The 20,200-nt window shown below is 40.4% G+C and overlaps 1 protein-coding gene across 2 annotated transcripts in view; it reads right to left on the bottom strand.

Annotated features, from left to right (window-relative positions):
• Nucleotides 1-20,200, bottom strand: part of TNNI3K (TNNI3 interacting kinase) — a 339,724-nt gene that overhangs the window by 117,671 nt on the left and 201,853 nt on the right. For both annotated transcript variants that reach the window (XM_027971210.2, XM_042249786.1), the window contains 3 exons: nt 6,638-6,690; nt 6,104-6,156; nt 1,978-2,110 (listed from right to left, as the gene is read on the bottom strand). In XM_027971210.2, the coding sequence (XP_027827011.1) occupies nt 1,978-2,110; nt 6,104-6,156; nt 6,638-6,690 (239 nt within the window). The remainder of the gene's footprint in view (nt 1-1,977; nt 2,111-6,103; nt 6,157-6,637; nt 6,691-20,200) is intronic.

Here is a 20,200-nt window from a genome sequence, read left to right as displayed (position 1 = left end):
GGAAGATGATGATAAGTAGTGGATAAGTCTAAGATGTTCTTAGGATGTAAAATCCACAGGAAGAGGTGAACGGATTGATACAGGAGATGAGAAGAAGGGAGACATGTGCAGTGAAAGTTGCTCAGTTATGTCAGACTCTTTGCGACCCTATGAACTATACAGTCTATAGAATTCTCTAGGCCAGAATACTGGAGTAGGTAGCCTTTCCCTTCTCCAGGAGATCTTCCCAACCCCAGGATCGAACTCGGGTCTCCCACATTGCAGGCAGATACTTTACCAGTTGAGCCACAAGGGAAGCCCAAGAGAAGCACAAGGGAAGAACAAGGGAAGCTCTGATAAAAATACTAAAATATGTCTAGAATTACAGTGGATTTTTTAATATACTCATAAATCTTACCAGAAATCATATTCTAAGAGGTAGAGAGATGATAACAGATCAGAAAAAGAAATAAACAGCAATTCTTGTCCAGTTCAAAATAGAGTACTCTTATCCACACTATAATAAGGGCCAGATCCCATCATTTAAAACTATGAAAGCATATAGATAAAAGTTAGGACAATTATGTACAGAGCATATAATTTGTGAAAAGCTCTTGGTTAGACAGTACACAGAGTGTAATTAAAGACCATATGGTTATTAGGAGGAAAATACCTTGAAAAGACAGTATGAGATATGGCTATTACTTTGCACATGAGTACTAATAAGTATTGTGATCCTGGTTAAGACTTTGAACTTGTGTGAATACCCACATTTGTAAGGTACGTCTTTCCCTAACATCCCTTTCGACTTGATCCTTCTGACATATTTGTGCTTCCCTGGTGGCTCAGACAGTAAAGAATCTGCCTGCAATGAGGGGGACCTGGGTTTGATCCCTGGGTTGGGAAGATCCTCTGGGGGAGGGCATGGCAACCCACTTAAGTCTTCTTGCCTGGAGAATCCCCATGGACAGAGGAGCCTGGCAGGCTGCAGTCCATGGAGTTGCAAAGTGTTCGGACACAGCTGAGTAATGTTCACTTCACCTCTGACATATTCTGATAGGGTGACCACTTAAAGAGCTTACACTATAGTTCATTATAAAATTTCTCTATGATTTAATTTGAAAACTACTTTTGAATCATGGTAAGTTTTAGGGATGCAAAGTCAAGGGGTTTTTAGACTCATGGTGAATACAAGTAAGTAAACAATGTGACCAGACAAAAAGAGCAGAGCAAATAAAATAGAGAGAAATGCAAATCAAATTTACCTCAAATATTTGTACATTTTTCCCTGTGATTAGATTCCCTACCTCCATCTTCTGCAGTTACACAGAGTATAATGTATATTATCAAATATAATCAACAACAAAATTATAGGCTCACTCACAAAGTCCCAATTTTCAAATGCATCTATATATATAAAACAAAATTAGAAAAAGCCATTCTCCTTTGATAAGGTGAGACAAGCCGAAGCAGACCTGATAGATAGTTTTTATGCGTTGTTGCTTTCAGCTCACCTTTATACGCACACCAAAAAGGCACTTCTAAATCAAATCTCAAAAAGTTATTTATATTATTCGTACCCACATTCCACATGGCCATCGTCATCTGCTTGTTTTATTAACAACAGATAAATCAAAACCTTAAGCTTTAATAATAAAATATACCTACGCTTCTGTGTGTCTATGTCCAAAATCATATAGTTATAGGCCATTAAGTCTTCTGGATTGGGCACATACCTTGAGACTATTTCTTTACTTCTCACCTTGCCAATCCACCAAGAACTGTCATTTTTGGGGAACAATGTTTCTTGAATTTGTGAAAATGCAGAGAACTCTGGAAATCAGAGAAATCTTTTTTTTTTCCACCCCCAGGCTGCACTCTGCAGCTTGTGGCATCTTAATTCTCCAAGTAGGGCCCTCGGCAGTGAAAGCATACATTCCTGACCACTGGACCACCAGGGAATTCCCTCAGAGAAGCCTTAACTGCGGCATGGCTTACCTGGCTTGAGATGAGCGAAGGGAATTTCTCCAGTGAGAAGTTCCCACAGACACAGAGCATAGCTGAAGACGTCGGCTTTGATTGTGTAGCGTGTACACTGTGTGAACACCTCAGGAGCCATCCAGCGGAGGTTCTGCGGGTCAAGAAACGTTCATAAGTCATTGACCAAGTGTTTAGTTCTTGTACTGCAGGACAGTGTTCTTCTTAGCGAGGATTTGTTAAGTATTCTATGTTCTCAAAAATATTAACGTAAAATAACGTCAATACTGCCCTCAATATGTGCAATAATAAACTGGCACATTTACACAGAGATGTTTACTGCTGCCTTTCAGTTTTTCAAAGGGCATTTTTTCAATCATTGGAAGATCATGCAATCCATAATTCTTCCAAATATACTGCAACCATATTAATTGCCAAGTAAAATGGTGAGCACAGCAGCGGTACTGTTTTGCTTGTCTCTGAGTATCTTTCCCCTGGAAGCCTTGCAAGCTTCTGAATAGCCATCCATGGATTCATCCAAGAACTCTATGCCTCCCTGGGTGTGAATCATGCACTCTGGGGGGGAAGCATCTCTCCTTTAGAGCTTCAGGTTGTAATTTAGGAAGTCACTAGATTAGACCAATAAATAGTGCCCTGATGACTGAGGAGAGAAAGGGTCTCAGGGGAGTGCCCAGAATATTCATTGAAGGAGATGTCTCACTGGCGGGATCAGGTCTGTCATATCTCCTTTGTTTGCCCAGTGGTGTTATTTCTAAATGCTGTTTGTGCAATATTCCTGAAAGCAAGCCCATAAATCATGACAAGTTTCTCTGTACAAAGTTCTACCCTCATGTTTTGATAGCATCATTTACATTCTTTTTATTTGCAATTGTATATTTTTTCATTTTTAAATATAAGTTTCCATTATGGGATGCAATTGCATAAATTTAGTTTATGTGTGGTTTAGGAAGAAGAATGCTAGAGGTAGGGAAGGAAAATTCTAGTCCTGGGCCTACTATCAACTATTTGGGTGGTTCTGAGAAAGTCTCCTATGCTTCTTGGATCTGAGATTCCTCAAGGGTAACACAGGAGGCAGGCCCTTCTAGCTCTAAAATCTCGTGGCTTCATAATCATATCAATGAGCTTCACCAAATACCTTCTGTCTTTGTATTTCCCCTGAAAGAAACTAGTATTCTCTTATTACTCTTGGTGATATTGTGTGTATAGTGCTGCCTGCTGATAATTCTTTTGAAGTGTCTACATTATTTTGAAGTCATGCATAATTGCAGCTTTCCAAGAATGTCTTTATTTCAATTATGGTGCTTATATGCAATCCTTCCACATGAGCTTTCACATTCCAAGTAGCCTCCAATTATATAGCAGATTATGAGTTTTGTCACAACAATGCATCAGCAGGAGTAAGCATACAGTATGCCCATTTTTTTCACAGGGGGTAATAGAGTAATTAGCAAACTTATATAAGGCCACATAACTAGTAGGAAATAAAATAACCTTCAAAATAAATCTTGAGCAGGGCTGTGCTTAAAGACTCCACTCCTAGGATAGAAGAATGTCACTTGCTTTGCAGAAATTCAATTCAATTTCATTCAACAAAAGAATATTTAACCAGAGTCTCCACTAGCTACATTTTAGAATCTCCTGGGGAAACTTTTAAAAGATACATGTACTCAAGATGAACCCTGGGGCAATGAGATCAGAATTTCTTGGGGCTGGATTCAGGTTGAATGCTTTTACAAAAGTTTCCAAAGTGATTTCAACGTGCAGCCACGGTTGAGGTCCACTGAGTTAGCTATCTCTATGTCAAAGATGCCAGATAAGATCTGTATGACCTGTCAAAAAAAAGACCCACTCTTCCCACCTCTCTCATATCTTACCATACTCCTTTCTTACTCCACTTCGGTCAATCTGGCCTTGAACACACAAAGGACTCTCCTGCTGCAGGACATTTGCGCTTACTGTTCCCTCTTCTACACTGCACTCCTCTTATGGATAACTCCCACATAGGTCTCTTATCAAATGCTATCTTTCTATTTCACTCATCTAAATGACACCCTCTATCACGTTCCATTCATCTGCTCTCTTTGTTTTTTTCCTCATAACACTTATCACCACCTGATATATATTTTACTAATTTGTTCAATGTTTATCTTCTTCCATTAAAATATTAGCCCCATAAACACGAGAATTTTGCTTTGTTCATGGTAATAATCCCAGGTCCTTGAAAATGTCTGACATTTAGTAGGTATTCCATAAATGTCTGTTGAATGAATGGAGTTTAACTGGGGAAACCAGCATGCTTAATCCTTAATCCATGATGTGGTTCCTGCCTTCCTCTTTAACTTGTCTCTCACTGTGTCTTCTCACACAGGGCATGGCAACAATGCCAAGCTATTTAAAGTCCCCAAGGAAAGCAGGTGTTTCTCCTTCCCCTGTGCCTTTGCTCATGTGTTCATTCTGTTTGAACTGATTTATTCCTGTTCATTCTGCCTGAGCTTCCATGAGGCTTTGCCACATCTCTGTCATTGAATGTCCATACTGCCTTCACCCTTACTTGCACATGGATTTTCCCACTACAAAATGAGTTACTTGAGATCAAAGACAAGCTCTTATTCACATTTTGTATTCCTGGCCCTTGTACAAAGCCGGACACATTGTAGACCCTTCATAAATATTTGTCCAGTGAGTAAGAGTACTACCTAGCAGTGTGCAAAAAGTGCTACAAAAGCACAGACAGAAAAGTGTGTGGGGAGGAGGTGGAAGGGGCAGTTTACAGGATGGAAGGTACTTAAAATGGGTAAACTTTTCTTGGCCATGCAAGATAATTAGACTTTCTCGAAGTGAGATGCAATGAAAGGTTTTTGGGCAGAGAATATGACCCTGGGAGAGTCATAAATCTGTGACTGTGAAAGTGAATAAAATATTTGGGGAATAGCCAGATGGCTTGTATGTATGTTGCAAGAGGCATAGGGGACTTGAGAAAATGTTTAGTGGGAAATGAACTCGTGGAAGAGTCTTGGGTTCAGAATGGGGGGAGAGTGTTATAACATTTTAATGTTTCCTAGGTGGTGCTAGAGGTAAAGAATCTGCCTGCCAAAGCAGGAGATGCAAGAGAAGTGAGTTTAATCCCTGCATCAGGAAGATTCCCTGGAGGAGGAAATGGCACCCCACTCCAGTATTCTTGCCTGGAAAATTCCATGGACAGAAGAGCCTATGGATTATAGTCCATGTGGTCGCACAGTCAGACAGGACTGAATGTGTACACACGCACACAACATTTTAAGCATCATGAACGATTTACAGGAAGAAGTGAATTGTCAGAACACAACACTTGGCTGATGTTGCAAAGAATGAACTGGAGGGGAGGACTGGAATTAAAAGGCTAGAACAATGGTCCAGAAAATAGATGGGGAAGACCTGAACTGAGGCAGGGGTAAATGAAAGTTTGGGATAAACTAGAAAAGAAAAGAAATAGAAACAAACGTAAAAAGTGATTGAGCAGTGTATGAGCAGAAGCAGGAAAAGGAAGCAACAGAAAATTAGCCCAAGCTTGGGTAATTAAATAACACAGCTAGGTCAGAAAGAGAAGTATACTCCTTCATGGGGAGGGGAGAGGGAAAAGCAGATAATGAATCTAAATGCAGACATTTCAAGTGCAATTTATGTTTGCTTCAGATGTTATAATTTATATTTTTCTTAAACATTAACACTTGACTGTATCACCTATCGCCTTACAATGTTAAAATGGAAAACTATAAATTGTTAATAGATGCAGGTAAACTATGGATTTTATGGTTAGCTATTAAATTTTAACTCTACCACTTAATAAGGAGATCTAAACATGAAAGTCAATTATCCATGCCCGCCATGTACTTTTCAATTAGATTTGAAACAAATTCTGTTACTTTTTCTGTAACATTTTTCAAATATATATCTAATCTATTTCTCTAACAGAGCTTTGAAATAGTTCTTTTGGGGGCTTACTAAAAATAAAAACATAAAACATTATCCTGCCTCTGGGACAATGACATTTCTTCCAGTTAAAGCTGCTTTCATCTCCTTTTCTCTCATGCTGAGTTTACACATTCTAATTGTTTCATAATTATAGGGAACATGAGCAGCAACAAACCCCAGGTTGTTTTGTCATGTTGTCTTCATCCAGAGACTGCAGAAATCTTGATTCTGGGGAAAAGAGAAAACAAATTCATGTCAAAGAAAATATTTTAAAACCAAGGTCAAAGATCATAGCTAAAAGTTTGAAACCCCAAGGAAACCTCAGTCTTATTTAAATTTTTACTTCCATTTTTTTTTAGCTGAGGATATAAAAGAGGAAAAGCTGAAAAGAAATGACATATTTTTTTAATTCATTGAAAAATTTTAAAATTTATTTGTTTTTAATTGGAGGATAATTGCTTTACAATATTTTGTTGGTTTCTGCCATACAACAACATGAATCAGCCATAGGTACACACATGTCACTTCCCTCTTGCTAATTGAAAGCTTTTCCCAGTACCCCTCCATGATAACTTGAAATGTGAATAATTTAGAGAAATATAGCTGTCAGGGTGATATCCATTTCCAGGTTTATCATATAATATCTCCACCAATGAGGAAGGAAGAAAGAAACTGATGTCACTGGGGGCATTATTCATAGAAATCTCACCTCCGAAATCTGCCACCACGGCATGCCCATCCTCGTAGAGAAGAATGTTGTGACTGTAAAAAAAATAAAAAGTAGACTTTGAGTAAAGCTTACTATTTTCAGTCTGGATGGTCTCTCAAGGAAGAGGATGACAATCATCATTTGTTTACTCTGGAGGTTAAACAATTCCCCAAAAGTTAACAGACATCTCAGTTTAGTGACTCTGATTTTCTTAGTTTGCTAATTTGTAAGGAATGTTTATATAATGTGATCATCTTATATCTGACTTTGAAAGTATTCAAAGTATTTTCCTTTAGGTAAACCTTCTAAACTTCTCAAAGACCCATTAGCTGAAGATAAGTTTTCCAGCTCTTTGAAGTTCAGTTGCTAACAAAATTTGGTTACAGGCAATAGTAAAAGGTATCTGTGAGCATATCAGAGTCAGAGTAAGTGAACAAGTTTGCTAGAACTCTAGGTACAAGGGCAGTTCAAGGCAGGACCTGACATGAATACAGGAAAAGGACTCTTCATGGAAAATGTCTTGGTCAATATGTTCTAGCTGGTATCCTAGGAAAAATAAGTGTTTTTAAGGCCTGTGAAATGAAGCCAGTTAAAGCACTTTTTAAGTTCTTGGAGAGGAAAGCACAGAAAGGTCTTCAAAGTCTCCTTTCTAAACTAGAATTCAAGCTAGAACAAGGCTGTCCTTTTCAAGAAGTAAACCAAGGTTGGGACAGTTTAACTAGAGGCCATTTCTCTCACAAATTGGTGAATTGAGTTGTGAGATCTCTTATGGACAAACATATTGTGACCTAAGATGGTCTTTAAGTGTTTCTTATTGAATGCCTTTCTTTATGCTCATTTCATGTTTAGCTTCTAAATGAGTCATTTCAGCATTAGGAGATAACCCACTTTTAGTGGGTTATCTTTTAGTGCACATAGGCCGTACAATATTAATTTATCTGCTCGTTCTTTCATTGTTTTGCTTCATGATCGAAAAAGGAAAATCTTTTAGTCTGAATAACTCCAGTATGATATTGAACCATTTATATAAGTGCTTTCAGGTACTGAGTTAAGCATTGTAAGAAAGTTAGCTTTGAACTTCTCTTGTATCATAAATGAATTTCACTTTTATGGTATATACTTAATTCTCTTTTAAACTAGCAAAAATCTAGAATGTGTTCAAGCTTTTTTTTTTTTTTTTTTTTTTTTGGGCCTGGAAGAGACCAGTGTAGAAGTAATGTTGCTGCCAAGTCACTTTGATCGTGTCTGACTCTGTGCGATCCCATAGACGGCAGCCCACCAGGCTCCCCCATCCCTGGGATTCTCTAGGCAAGAACACTGGAGTGGGTTGCCATTTCCTTCTTCAATGCATGAAAGTGAAAAGCCAAAGTGAAGTCGCTCAGTCGTGTCCAACTCTTCGCGACCCGGTGAACTGCAGCCCACCAGGCTCCTCCGTCCATGGGATTTTCTAGGCAAGAGGACTGGAGTGGGCTGCCATTGCCTTCTCCAGAAGTAATGTTAATTAATTGCTAATTTGTAACACATAATGAGTGAGCACATGCTCAGTTGCTCATTCATGTCCAACTCTCTGTGACCTCCTGGACTGGACTGTAGCCTGCCAGGCTCCTCTGTTCATGGGATTTTCTAGACACGAATATTGGAGTGGGTTGCCATCTCCATCTCCAGGGGATCTTCTTGACCCAGGGATAGAACCCCTGTCTCCTGTGTCTCTTGCTTTGGCAGAGAGATTTTTTTATCACTGTGCCACCTGGGAAGCCCAGAGAAGTAAGAGGATGTCAAAATGAAAAGCCCCCTGAGATGTTATCTTTAATTGTAAATTGCCAATTAATACATTCTGTGAGAATGACACTGTCAAGATAAAGAACTCTCCAGTATCAGGAGCTCTCTGGAAGTTTAAAGGCAACAAGAAGAATGCGTCAAAAATGCTGTACCACTAGATTACTTTAAGAATTTAGGTGAGTTATTATACCACAGTCCCTTAATCTATCAAAAGATAATGAGGGTCACAGTTCATAGATATCATTAAAACATGCTAAACATGAATTACAATTGAATTAAATGATTATATGTATAGTATCCTATCCATTAATTTAATTTTAATTCAAATTAATAATGTAGAACTATGGTTATCAAAATAGTTGGCAGCATATTCGCAATACAAAATACAGATATCTCAATAAAGTTGCCTTAGTTGAACACTGGAAAAAGCTGACAGAAACCCTACTTAATCTTCACCTGTTTCAAAATCACGGTTCCTTGAGGCAACAGCTTAAAATTTTGGATGTTGTGTGGGCATGCCTGTTAAGTCACTTCAGCTGTGTCAGACTCTTTGCAATCCTATGGATGGGAATCCACCAAGCTCCTCTGTCCATGAGAAGTGTAGGGCATATTTTGTTTATTCATTTGTGTGTTTAAATTTCTTCTAAATATTTTATGTTACTAAGAATAAGGGTGATAATGCCAGGTAACTGGAATTGGGGTAGTTTAGCATAATTATGGAGAAGGAAATGGCAACCAACTTCAGTGTTCTTGCCTGGAGAATCCCAGGGACGGGGGAGCCTGGTGGGCTGCTGTCCATGGGGTCGCACAGAGTCGGACACGACTGAAGTGACTTAGCAGCAGCAGCAGCAGCATAATTTTACTCTTCAAGCAAAAGAAATGGCTCCTGGTGGCTCAGTAGTAAAGAATCCATCTGCAATGCAGGAGACACAGGTCCAATTCCTGGGTTGGGAAGATCTCCTGCAGAAGGAAATGTCTACCCATTCCAGTATTCTTGCCTGGAAAATCCCGTAGACAGAGGAGCTTGATCAGGTACAGTCTATGGGGTTGCAAGGAATCAGACACAGCTGAAGCGACTAAACAACAGCAAAAGAAACGAATTTGATCACTGGGATGCCCTGTTCCTCTTGGTATGAGGGGCAGGATGTCTCAGGATACAGGGATCATGCTCATAGTTGTAACTACAGCATTTTTAGCATGTGCTTATTTTTGGCATGCTGCTTACACTCCTTATCACATTTGAGTACACACACAAATGTTTTTTAAACAAATAAAAAAAAAACTTAAGCTAGAAAGTCACAAGTTTGGTAGCATAAAGATCACATTAGTTAATAAGTAAGTACTTATTGAATTGTGGTTGTTTAGACACTACGTTGTGTCTCACTCTTTGCGACCCCATTAACTGCATCACACCAGGCTTTCTTGACCTTCACTATCTCCTGGAGTTTACTCAAATTCATGTCTGCTGAGTTGATGATGCCATCCAACCACCTCATCTGCTGTCACCCTTTCCCTTCTCCCCTCAATCTTTCTCAGCATCAAAGTCTTTTGTAATGAGTTGGTTCCTTGAATCAGGTGGCCAAAGTACTGGAGGTTCAGCTTCAGCATCAGTCCTTCCAGTTAATATTCAGGGTTTCTTTCCTTTAGGATTGACTGGTTTCTCAAGAGTCTTCTCCAGAGCCACAGCTCAAAAGCATCAATTCTTCTGTGCTCAGTCTTCTTCCTGGTCCAACACTCATATCTATACATGGCTACTGGGAAATCATAGCTTTGACTATACAGATCTTTGTTGACAAAGTTATGTCTTTGCTTTTTAATATGCTGTCTAGGTTTGTCATAGGTTTTCTTCAAAGGAGCAAGCATCTTTCAATTTTGTGGCTACAATCACCTTCTGCAATGATTTTGGAGCCTAAGAAAAGAAAATCTTTCATTGTTTCCACTTTTCCCTGTCTATTTTCTATGAAATGCTGGAACAGGATGCCACGATCTTCATATTTGGAATGTTGAGCTTTAAGTCAGCTTTTTCACTCTCCTCTTTAACCCTCATCGAGAGGTTCTTTGTTTCCTCTTCATTTTTTTTGCGATTACAGTGGTAATATCTAAATAACTGAGGTGGTTGATATTTCTCCCAGAAATCTTTATTCCAGCTTGTGAGTCTTCCAGCCCAGCATTTCCAATGAAATGATGCATATAAGTGAAATAAGCAGGGTGACAATATATAGCCTTGATGTACTCCTTTTATGATTTTGAAATAGTCCACTGTTTCATGTCCAGTTCTAAGTGTTGTTTCTTATCCTGCATACATATTCATCAGGAGACAGGTAACGTGATCTGTCCATCTATTTAAGACTTTTCCACAGATTGCTGTGATCCAAACAGTAAAAGGATTTAGTGTAGTAAATGAAGCAGAGTAGATATTTTTCTGGAATTCTCTATTTTTCTATAATCCAATGGATGTTGGCAATTTGATCTCTGTTTCCTCTGCCTTTTCTACACCCAGTTTGTACATCTGAAAGTTCCTGGTTCACATACTACTGAAGCCTAACTTGGAGGATTTTGAGCATATTCTTACTAGCAGGTGAAACGAGCACAACTATACGGGTGCTGTTCAGATTGTCTCACTCTTTGTGACCCCATGGACTGCAGCATGCCTGGCTTCCCTGTCCTTCACCATCTTCTGGAGCTTGTTCAAACTCATGTCCATTGAGTTGTAAATGCCATCCAACCATTTCATCCTCTGTCATCCCCTTCTCCTTCTATACTCAATCTTTCCCAGCATCAGGGTCTTTTCCAATGAGTCTGAACTTCTCATCAGGTGGCCAAAGTATTGGAGTTTCAGCGTCAGCATCAGTCCTTCCAGTGAATATTCAGGACTGATTTCCTTTAGGATGGACTGGTTGGATCTCCTTGCAGTCCAAGGGACTCTCAAGAGTCTTCTCCAACACCACAGTTCAAAAGCATCTTTTATTCAGTGCTCAGCTTTCTTTATAGTTCAACTCTCATATCCACACATGACTACTGGAAAAACACAGCCTTGACTAGATGGACCTTTGTTGGCAAAGTAATGCCTCTGTTTTTCAATACACTGTCTAGGTTGGTCATAGCTTTTCTTGCAAGCGTCTTTTAATTTCATGGCTGCAGTCACCATCTGCGGTGATTTTCATTTCAGTTCAGTCACTCAGTCGTGTCTGACTCTTTGCGACCCCATGAATCGCAGCATGCCAGGCCTCCCTGTCCATCACCAACTCCCGGAGTTCACTCAGATTCATGTCCATTGAGTCAGTGATCCCATCCAGCCATCTCATTCTCTGTCGTCCCCTTCTCCTCCTGCCCTGAATCCCTCCCAGCATCAGAGTCTTTTCCAATGAGTCAATTCTTCGCATCAGGTGGCCAAAGTACTGGAGTTTCAGCTTTAGCATCATTCCTTCCAAAGAAATCCCAGGGCTGATCTTCAGAATGGATTGGTTGGATCTCCTTGCAGTCCAAGGGACTCTCAAGAGTCTTCTCCAACACCACAGTTCAAAAGCATCAATTCTTCGGCACTCAGCCTTCTTCACAGTCCAACTCTCACATCCATACATGACTATAGGCAGTGATTTTGGAGCCCCTCAAAATAAAATCTGCCACTGTTTCTATTGTTTTCCCATCTATTTGCCATGAAGTGATGGGACCAGGTGCAATGATCTTAGTTTTCTGAATGTTGAGTTTTAACCCAACTTTTCACTCTCCTCTTTCACTTTCATATAGAGGCTCTTTAGGTTTTCACTTTCTCTCATAACGGTGGTGTCATCTGCATATCTGAGGTTATTGATATTACTCCCGGCGATCTGATTCCAGCTTGTGCTTCTTCCAGCTCAACGTTTCTCATGATGTACCCCGCATTTAAGTTAAATAAGCAGGGTGACAATATACAGCTTTGATGTACTACTTTTCCTATTTGGAAGAAGTTGTTGTTCCATGTCCAGATTCAACTGTTGCTTCCTGATCTGCATACAGATTTCTCAAGAGGCAGGTCAGGTGGTCTGGTATTCCCATCTCTTTCAGAATTTTCCACAGTTTATTGTGATCCACACAGTCAAAGGCTTTGGCATAGTCAATAAAGCAAAAGTAGATGTTCTTCTGGAACTCTCCTGTTTTTTTGATGATCCAACGGATGTTGGCAATTTGATCTCTGGTTCCTCCGCCTTTTCTAAAACCAGCTTGAACATCTGGAAGTTCGTGGTTCACATACTGTTGAAGCCTGGCTTGGAGAATTTTAAGCATTACTTTGCTAGCATGTGAGATGAGTGCAATTTTGCAGTAGTTTGAACATTTTTTGACATTGCCTTTCTTTGGAACTGGAATCAAAATTGACCTTTACCAGTCCTGTGGTCACTGCTGAGTTTTCCAAATTTACTGGCATATTGAGTGTAGCACTTTCACAGCATCAGCTTTTAGGATTTGAAATAGCTCAATTGGAATTCAATCAACTCCACTAGCTTTATTCATGGCGATGCTTTCTAAAGCCCACTTGACTTCACATTCCAGGATGTCTGGCTTTAGGTGAGTGATCACACCATCATGATTATCTGAGTCGTGAAGATCTTTTTTGTATAGTTCTTCTGTGTATTCTTGCCACCTCTTCTTAATATCTTCTGCTTCTGTTTGGTCCATACAATTTCTGTCCTTTTTGGTGCCCATCTTTGCATTAAATGTTCCCTTAATATCTCTAATTTTCTTGAAGAAATCTCTAGTCTTTCCCATTCTATTGTTTTCCTCTATTTCTTTGCACTGATCACTAAGGAAGGCTTTCTTAGTTCTCCTTGCTATTCTTTGGAATGCTGCATTCAAATGGGTATATCTTTCCTTATCTCCTTTGCTTTTTGCTTCTCTTTTCACAGCTATTTGTAAGGTCTCCTCAGACACCATTTTGCCTTTTTGCATTTCTTTTCCTTAAGGATGGTCTTGATCCCTGTCTCCTGTACAATGTCACAAACATCCATTCATAGTTTCAGGCACTCTGTCTATCAGATCTAATTCCTTGAATCTATTCATCACTTACACTGTAAGGGATTTGATTTAGATCATACTTGAATGGTTAGTGGTTTTCCCTACTTTCTTCAACTTAAGTCTGAATTTTGCAATAAGGAGTTCTCGATATGAGCCACAGTCAGCTCCCGGTCTTGTTTTTGCTGACTTACGCAGCTTCCCCATCTTTGGCTGCAAAGAATGTAGTTAGTCTGATTTCATTATCGACCATTTGGTGATATCCATGTGTAGAGTCTTCTCTTGTATTGTTGGAAGAGCGTGTTTGTTATGACCAGTGTGTTGTCTTGGCAGAACTCTATTAGCCTTTGCCCTGCTTCATTCTGTACTCCAAGGCCAAACTTGCCTATTACTCCAGTTATTTCTTGACTTCCTATTTTTGCATTCCAGTCCCCTATAATGAAAAGGATATCTTTTTTGGGGTGATAATACTAGAAGGCCTTGTAGGTCTTCATAGAACCATTCAACTTCAGCTTCTTCAGCATTACTGGTAAGAACATAGACTTGGATTACTGTGATATTGAATGGTTTTCCTTGGAAATGAACAGAGTTCATTTTGTCCTTTTTGAGACTGCATCCAAGTACTGCATTTCAGACTCTTTTGTTGACCATGATGGCTACTCCATTTCTTCTAAGGGATTCCTGCCCACAGTAGTAGATATAATGCTCATCTGAGTTAAATTAAATCATTCCAGTCCATTTTAGTTTGCTGATTCCTAAAATATTGATGTTCACTCTTGCCATCTCCTGTTTGACCACTTCCAGTTTGCCTTGATTCATGGATCTAATATTCCAGGTTTCTATGCAATATTGTTTTTTACAGTATCAGATTCTACTTCCATCACCAGTCACATCCACAACTGGGTGTTTTTGCTTTGGCTCCATCTCTTCATTCTTTCTGGAGTCATTTCTCCATTGATCTCCAGTAACATATTGGGCACCACTTACCTGGGGAGTTCATCTTTCAAAGTCCTATATTTTTACCTTTTCATAATTTTCATGGGGTTCTCAAGGCAAGAATTCTGAAGTGGTTTGCCATTCCTTTCTCCGGTATACCACATTTTGTCAGAACTCTCCACCATGACCTGTCCGTCTTGGTTGGTCCTACATGGCATGGCTCATAGTTTCATTGAGTTAGACAAGGCTGTCATCCATGTGATCAGATTGGTTAGTTTTCTGTGATGTGGTTTTCAGTCTGTCTGCCCTCTGATGGAGAAGGTTTATGGAAGCTTCCTGATGGCAGAGACTGACTGAGGGGGAATCTGGGTCTTTTTCTGATGGGCAGGGCCATGATCAGTAAATCTTTAGTCCAGTTTTCGTTGATGGGTGGAGATGTGTTCCCTCCCTGTTATTTACCTGGGGCCAAACTATGGTGGAGGTAATGAAGATACTGCTGACCTCATTCAAAAGGTCCCATGCAGGCACTGCTACACTCAGTGCCCCCAGCCCTGCAGCAGGCCACTGCTGACTTACACCTCCGCCAGAGACTGCTGGACATTCATGGGGAAGTCTGGGTCAGTCTCTCGTGGGGTCACTGCTCCTTTCTCCTGGGTCCTCGTGCACACAAGATTCTGTTTGCGCCCTCCGAAAGTCTGTTCCCCTAGTCCTGTGTAAGTTCTGGTGGCTCTATGGTGGGGGTAATGGCGACTTCCTCCAGGAAGGCTTATGCCACACCCAGGTCTGCTGTACCCAGAACCCTGCCCCTGTGCAGAACCCTGCTGGCCTGTACCTCCACAGGAGACACTCAAATACAGCTCTGTCTCAGTCTCTGTGGGGTCTCTGGGTCCTGGTGCAAACAAGGTTTGTTTGAGCCCTCTGAGCATTCTGGTGGGTATGGGGTTTGATTCTAAACACAATTTTTCCCCTCCTACTGTCTTTCTGGGGCTTCTCCTTTGGTCTTAGATGTGGGGGTATCTCCTCGAAGTTGCTCCAGAGCCGTGCAGCTGCTGCTCTAGTGCCTACTATCTTGCTGGGGCTGCTCCTTTAAGATTCATCTATTTTTTAGTTAGTTACTGCAAGTCATACTTCCTATTTGGAGTGAAATAAATGGAGGGGCAGGTAGGGATGAAATTGATGGGATCTGTGCTAATCAGTCAGAGCACTAAGGCCTCCTGGTAGGTGTTAGTTCAGTGAGGTCATCTGATGGGTCACGAGCATCAGAGTGAAGGGTTCCTAGGGAGAGGGAAGACCTTGGAGTGACACAGCTGCTATAATAGAAGTGGTATGATAATTATTAGTGATGAACTCAAGGTTTATCACTGAGTTTTCTAGGAGAAAACTTTGAGGAGAAATTTTCTAGGATAAACTTTCTAGGAGAAGCTGACCCTTGCATCTAGATGGATCCTGAGGAGCCAAAAATTGCTATGTCCAGATGTCTGGACAGAAATTCCAGAAATTTTGTTTGATAGGTAAAGAACCTGCCTGCCAATGCCCGAGATGCAAGAGACTTGGGTTTGATCCCTGAGTCAGGAAGATCCCCTGGAGTAGGAAATGACAACTTGCTCCAGTATTCTTGCCAGAAATATTCCATGGACAGAGGAGCCTGATGGACTACAGTCCATGGGGTGGCAAAGAGTCAGACACGACTGAGTGACTAAATACACACACACACACACACACACACACACACACACACACACACACACACACACACACACACACAGGTCTATGAGGACATCCCTTGTGGTCCAGTGGTTAAGACACCATGCTTCCATTGCAGAGAGTTGCAGGCTCCATCCCTGGTTGGGGAACTAAGATCCCATATGCCATATGTTATGTATGGCCGGGGGCGGTGGGGGTGGGGGGGAGAGAGAGAGGTCTACCAACTCATGTCCAAAATACTTGTGCTTGATGTATGACTATAAGGTAATGAGACTGAAGCCAACAGGCTACATGGAATGTAATCTAATAACCTCTGTACCAAGACACAGCAGGCAAAGACTAACCTTCCTCCCTTTCAGAGCATGATTGATGGTCATATGTAGGAATGAAGCATAGCCACTGTGAACTGGGCCTTGCAATCTGACCTGGGGAGTAAGCCAGACATGGGAAGAATGCCAGTGCCTTGGATACTGTCATCAGAATCAGAAGAGAGAAACAAAACAACAGTGATGGGACTCCTGAGACTTTCTCTCCCCTAGAAGACCATTTGGGAGGTTGATATTATCTCTTTGCTTTTGCTGAAGGTTCTGGGGAGAGGCAGTCTGCGGTTAAGTTGATGCTTTATAGAGCACCTTCACCACATAGTAACATCTGGTGGAAAGAGTCCTGTGAGTCAGACCCTTTTGATTTGAACTTGATAGATAAACAAACCAGTCAGTAACTGCTGGCTCTAGCACCTTAGCTCAAATCCTTCCTCCTGGGAAAGTAATCCCGGCCAGGTAAGGGGCAGGACATGAGATAGGATACTCTGAGAGGAAGGAGGAAATGGAGAAAAGCCACTGTAATATACCAGTCTGTACACACGATAGCACCCATGTCCACCAATAGACATGCTTGTCTCCTAAATTCTCAAGACATGTGGTTTAAAGTAAAGTGCCACCAAGGAACACTCTCTAAATAGCCGTGAGTTTGGTAAACCACTAAAACAAGTAGATAAAGGTCCATGCTAAGTCGTTTCAGTCATGTCTGACTCTTTGTGATCCCAAGGATTATAGCAAACCAGGTTCCTCTGTCCATGGGATTCTCTAGGCAATAATACTGGAGTGTGTTTCCATACCCTCCTCTAGGCAATCTTCCTGACCCAGGGATCAAACTGGCATCTCTTACATCTCCTGCACTGGCAGGTGGGTTCTTTGCCACTAGTGCCACCTGGGAAACCTCAGATAGAGGTTCACAAGTCCTTAATTCTTACAGCGATTTTTGGCAGTTCTGGATTTATCATTTTGATTTAATCTAAGTGAGTACGATTTTAAAAGTCCATGTTATTTGCTAACTTTTGATTTTGTTGTGACAAGCTGCTTGCCTGACAAGTGTGCCGGGTCACCCTGGCAGTATCAGCAGCTCAGAACGCTTCCTTGCTGCCATGGGTCATCTTGCGTTGTAGGAGAAATGATAAGCTGTAATGATGGTCACCCCCATGAGCACTGCTCAGCTTCACCCTTTCTGCTCTAAAGGCTTAGACTTTTGTGCTAGAAACTGCAGTCTTTGCCTTCAAAGAGAAGGCAGTCTGATTGGAAATGCAATGCAGACTCAAAGAGATAAACTTTATCACCACAAGCTAGAATTTAAAGCCGTTTTCATTGTGAAAGACCCAAATCAGAATACAGTAACTGTAAGAATTAATTCTGAAAAAGATCGTTAACAAAGGAGAAGAAAGGAGCTTAGGAATAGGAGGGGTAAGAGGTAATATGTAGGACAAAGACCCATATTCAGGATGCCTGGTTTTGCTGTTTCTAGTCCTGTGAGTAAATTATAATACATAACATCAAATTTAATAATACTTAAACTTTTTGAGTCTTCCTTTCCTGTCTTTAAAAATTGTGAAGTGAATGAGGAAATTAAAAAGAGATAACACATGGGATTTTGTAAACTGTAAACTTCGAAATAGGTTTAGTTTATTGTTAATAAACATAAGACCTAGCTTACGGAGTATTTGTATGACTTAAAGGCAAATGTGCTGTACAAACTACACAGCCATATAGGAGCCCTGAATCAAAACCACAATAGAAACTGACTTATGAAATATTTCAACTCACTCTTAGCCTTAGCATCTCTTCTCCTTCCGTTCTCATTGTCTAAGTCTATAAGACTATCACTTCTTGATTGAACGACTGCATTTCAAATAAAGGCATCTTTGTTCCCCTGACTATGTGGATACTGCAATATTTGGACTTGGCTCTAGCTTTGTCTTCCATTAGAAGAAGATGATTTGGGTCAATTGTTTATGTAACAGAACTCAGTATTTATCTCTTTGAAGTTCTATCCCTTACAGATCACTCCACAATAATGTTTTTTTAACCTTAACAATGCATGTGCTTAGCAGAATACAGAATACAACTGAGGGCAAGATTTACTTCATACAAATAAGTGATGTGAATACAACTGATGCTCTGACCTTCAGTTCTGTCTTCTACAGTAACACAGTTCACTTTTAGAAAAGAATAAGCTGTTTTCAATGTGATGTGTGTGAGCCTGAGTCTATGTGTTTATATCGTTTGAGTGCTTTCTTCAATTTTCTTTTTAACACAAATAAATGGAAGTTAAATTTTGCTGGTTCCTTGCAACAAAAGAAAATTTTCTCTAACTTCATAACTGAATTAATTTAATGAAGTCATTATGTAAGCATCATGAGTCTTTTCATTTTAATTGCCTGTATTGAAAATTTACCTAAAGTGCTCAAATGATTCATAATCAGCTGGTTATGCACTATAGTCCAATACTAATTGTCACTATTAATCAGACTGGCCCGATTATTAGACCATTTTCCAATTCTGACTTTCTTCCAGAGCCAGACTGAGGTTCATAGTGGCTATAGAAGGATCAAGGTGACTTGCAACTCTCACTCCACTGTCATTAAGAGTTTTTTTAAGCCACTTTTAAAAATCGCATAAATATTAATTCATTTTTTTCTGAATTATAGAACCATGTAATTGGCTATGTCAGTTGCTACTAACAAATACTAGTTTAAGGGCACAATGGCCAACCTCTCAGTGTCCTTATTTGAAAAGATGACAGCCCCAGAACTGTAAATCTAATAACAGAACAGAAATGCATCCCAGACTTCCTAGAAGCCACTGTTTTCTGTTCTATGCCTGAAGGTGATTAACTTACATGATTAAAGACACATGGCTATCGGCATGCCTGGAAGCATTCCAAGGGTTAAATCAGTGGAAGCAATTAGGCTTCATTTTCAGTCTCATCATACTGTGAAAGTCATTAGTTTACAAACACATCTGTTTGACAAGCAATCACTCAGACCTGATGCTGAGGAGTCCTGAAACTGCCTCCTGTCACATTTTGCCAGTGGTACGGTGGTACTACGTGATGGCCCAGGACTCTCTTCCTGCTAAAGACCACTCTCTGGGGAGCACTGCCCTCTTGACCTCCAGCATAGGCAACCGCATTATTACTCTCTCCTCACCAGCCATCCTTGAACCTCCACCACTGCCAAACTTGGTGTGGCTCCTTTACCTCTGAATATGTGACCCCCATGCTTTGAACTGCTTCCAATTTGTTTCAAGTGTAATCCAAGGTACTAACTAGACTCTTGAAATGCAGTGCAACTCACATTTACTTGCTTTGGAGCTTTGTACCTTTTCCTAAAAATATACTTCCAAGTCATCTAAATTAGCTTCTTGTAGTCCAGACGTACTCTCATAGTCCCCCTTTTTGGGGGCATATCTTTCTACCTCTACTTCTTACTTCATTAGATAACAACAACTAATCAAAAACTCACTATTTTCATGAGTGGTAACTGCTGAAAGTCTTGGGTTTGAGCCCCAGATAATGGGGACAGCACATTTGGGTTCAGAGAAATTACTGATAGTCACTTACTATGTATGTTATGTGGTAAGAGGACCCTCACCAACCACCTGAGAGTCCCACGATTTAGGCTTCATGTAGAAACCTGGTAACAATCATACAATAACCAGAAATCACATACTCTGCTTCATAGCCAAATAAAGTCTCTACATATATTTTTTATGCTTTCTTTGTTCTCTGGGGCTCAATAAAAACTATTCTGAGATGCCTACCACAACCATGAAATTCTGTTGTCAATCTTCTTCAAGAAGTACGAAGCCTCTGAAACCCAATTTT

Source organism: Ovis aries, chromosome 1 (genome assembly GCF_016772045.2).
Source record: "Ovis aries strain OAR_USU_Benz2616 breed Rambouillet chromosome 1, ARS-UI_Ramb_v3.0, whole genome shotgun sequence".
Taxonomy (NCBI): Eukaryota; Metazoa; Chordata; class Mammalia; order Artiodactyla; family Bovidae; genus Ovis; species Ovis aries.
The sequence above is the reverse complement of the archived record's forward strand: the minus strand, read 5'-3'. Positions and strand labels throughout refer to the sequence as shown.